The sequence below is a fragment of the Pygoscelis adeliae genome, unplaced genomic scaffold (genome assembly GCF_000699105.1).
Source record: "Pygoscelis adeliae isolate BGI_AS28 unplaced genomic scaffold, ASM69910v1 Scaffold280, whole genome shotgun sequence".
In the NCBI taxonomy this organism is placed as follows: domain Eukaryota; kingdom Metazoa; phylum Chordata; class Aves; order Sphenisciformes; family Spheniscidae; genus Pygoscelis; species Pygoscelis adeliae.
In genome coordinates this window covers 962,621-964,312 of record NW_008823944.1, presented here as the reverse complement: position 1 = coordinate 964,312, position 1,692 = coordinate 962,621, and the positions used below count along the sequence as shown (strand labels likewise).

The window sequence follows — 1,692 nt, the reverse complement described above, 5'->3', positions numbered from 1 at the left end:
AAAGAAACTTTTCACTACATGGAGACCTCGGCCTAAGCCATCTTGGGTCAAATCAGATCAGTCCAGAAGAACATGGTTACAAGTTCTCTGCTGTCCTTTTTTAACATCAGCACTGCATTTGCGAGAAAAAATTGCAATAATAAACAAGCCACCGTCTCTAGGATTTGCTCCTAGCTCCTCTTCCTACCCCTCTGCACTGCCTCAATAGATCATACCCACCAGGTATTTGCCACAGGGGAACCTCTGGCAGACGTTAAGATCTCCTGCTGCTGCCTCCACCCCCTGTGCTGAGACCTCACCTCCCCTGTGCCCCCGGCATGCCGAGGAAGGTAGCCTTCCTGCATCGTGCCCTCTGCTTGCTGCAGCCAAGGCTGCCTCCTTTTCTGAAGGGCATCTATTCATCCCCTCTGCAGAGCTCCAGCCAAACGAGCTCTCCCGCCCAGCCCCATCCCAGTTATCCCAAAAGGTAATTCTGAATCCCCATGCAGAGGTCCTGCTCCTGACCCTCTTTTCCCAGGCTGCGTGGATCCACCTCTCACTGGCAGTCCTTGGTCCTAAAAAAGACACTCATCAAAAAAGTCGAAGTGATACTTTAGGAAATCCTTACATGAAAACAATCACATTCCAGTAACGTGCCAAAAATATTTCAGTAACAAGTACTCGGCTGCAGCTACCGCTGATATAAACCAGCCCCATCGCCTACGCAGGAGCTGTCTGATGACCGCCATATTCTCAATATCTGGAACATATTCACAGATAAAGAAAAGGGACAATGGTGAAACAGCAGTAGCAGCGATTCAAAGTAGAGTGGGTAAGCCCGTGCTCCGAGTTTGGAAACTTTTAACGTGGAAGGGTGAAAAGACAGACCAGGGCAACAAGTTACTCTGGGCAATCTCAGAACTGGGGAGCACATCAGCAGCTGCCCTGGTCCAGCTACGGCACCCACCGAGTCCCAAAGCGAACAGGCTCTCACCCCACCCTGACAGGCAGTGACAGACCTCTGGCAGCAGGAAGGAGCCTCCCACGGCTGGATGCTGGAAAGCAGAGGACTCCAGGATGCGCCAGAAGCGCACAACCGAAAAACACAGCGCACAAACAGAACGGGAAGGGCCCTTTCAGGGCCAAATGGTGAAGTTCTCGCATGCCGCTCGGCTAAAAGCTGTTAATTATTAACAATATCTTTAGTTGCCTTGCATCTAACAGGTAAAGGCAACAGGAGAATTTATAATATTGTGCAATATTATAAATAGCTTACTTTAGGTTTTCTTGCTGTTAATATGCATCTTACAGCAAAAGCAAACAAGCACATGTGCTAAGGGGGAAAAAAAAGGGAAAAGACTTTCTTTACAGGTTGATTGCCATGGCTGAAGTTAGAAAAAGAATAGTAAGACCACAGCGACGTGGAAAAAGGGATCCAATCTGAACACCTCTCCGCCTCCAACAAAACCCATTTCTCTCGGTGAAGGCTTCGCCTCCCATCATCGCTATTAATCACAGAAATAATATAACCCTAAAAATAGTTAAAGCAGATTAATTAGCTTTTTTTTGCGGATTACCGCGGTATTTTTGAGGAAGAAATCAGTAACGCGGCCGCTAGAACTGGTGCTTCGCCAGAGGAGCTGCTCCCAACTCAGGGGCTCCCCTCTCCACGCCCCGCGGGCGGGCCGCCGGTCCCAACCGCACCCGGGCACC

General features: G+C 49.5%; 1 protein-coding gene across 1 annotated transcript in view; it reads right to left on the bottom strand.

Moving 5' to 3' along the window:
- Window positions 1-201: 201 nt before the first annotated feature.
- The window catches only part of RPSA (ribosomal protein SA), a 9,307-nt gene continuing 7,816 nt past the window's right edge, over window positions 202-1,692 (bottom strand). Inside the window, exon 6 of the mRNA XM_009321208.1 lies at window positions 202-383. Coding sequence (XP_009319483.1) covers window positions 202-383 — 182 coding nt within the window. The remainder of the gene's footprint in view (window positions 384-1,692) is intronic.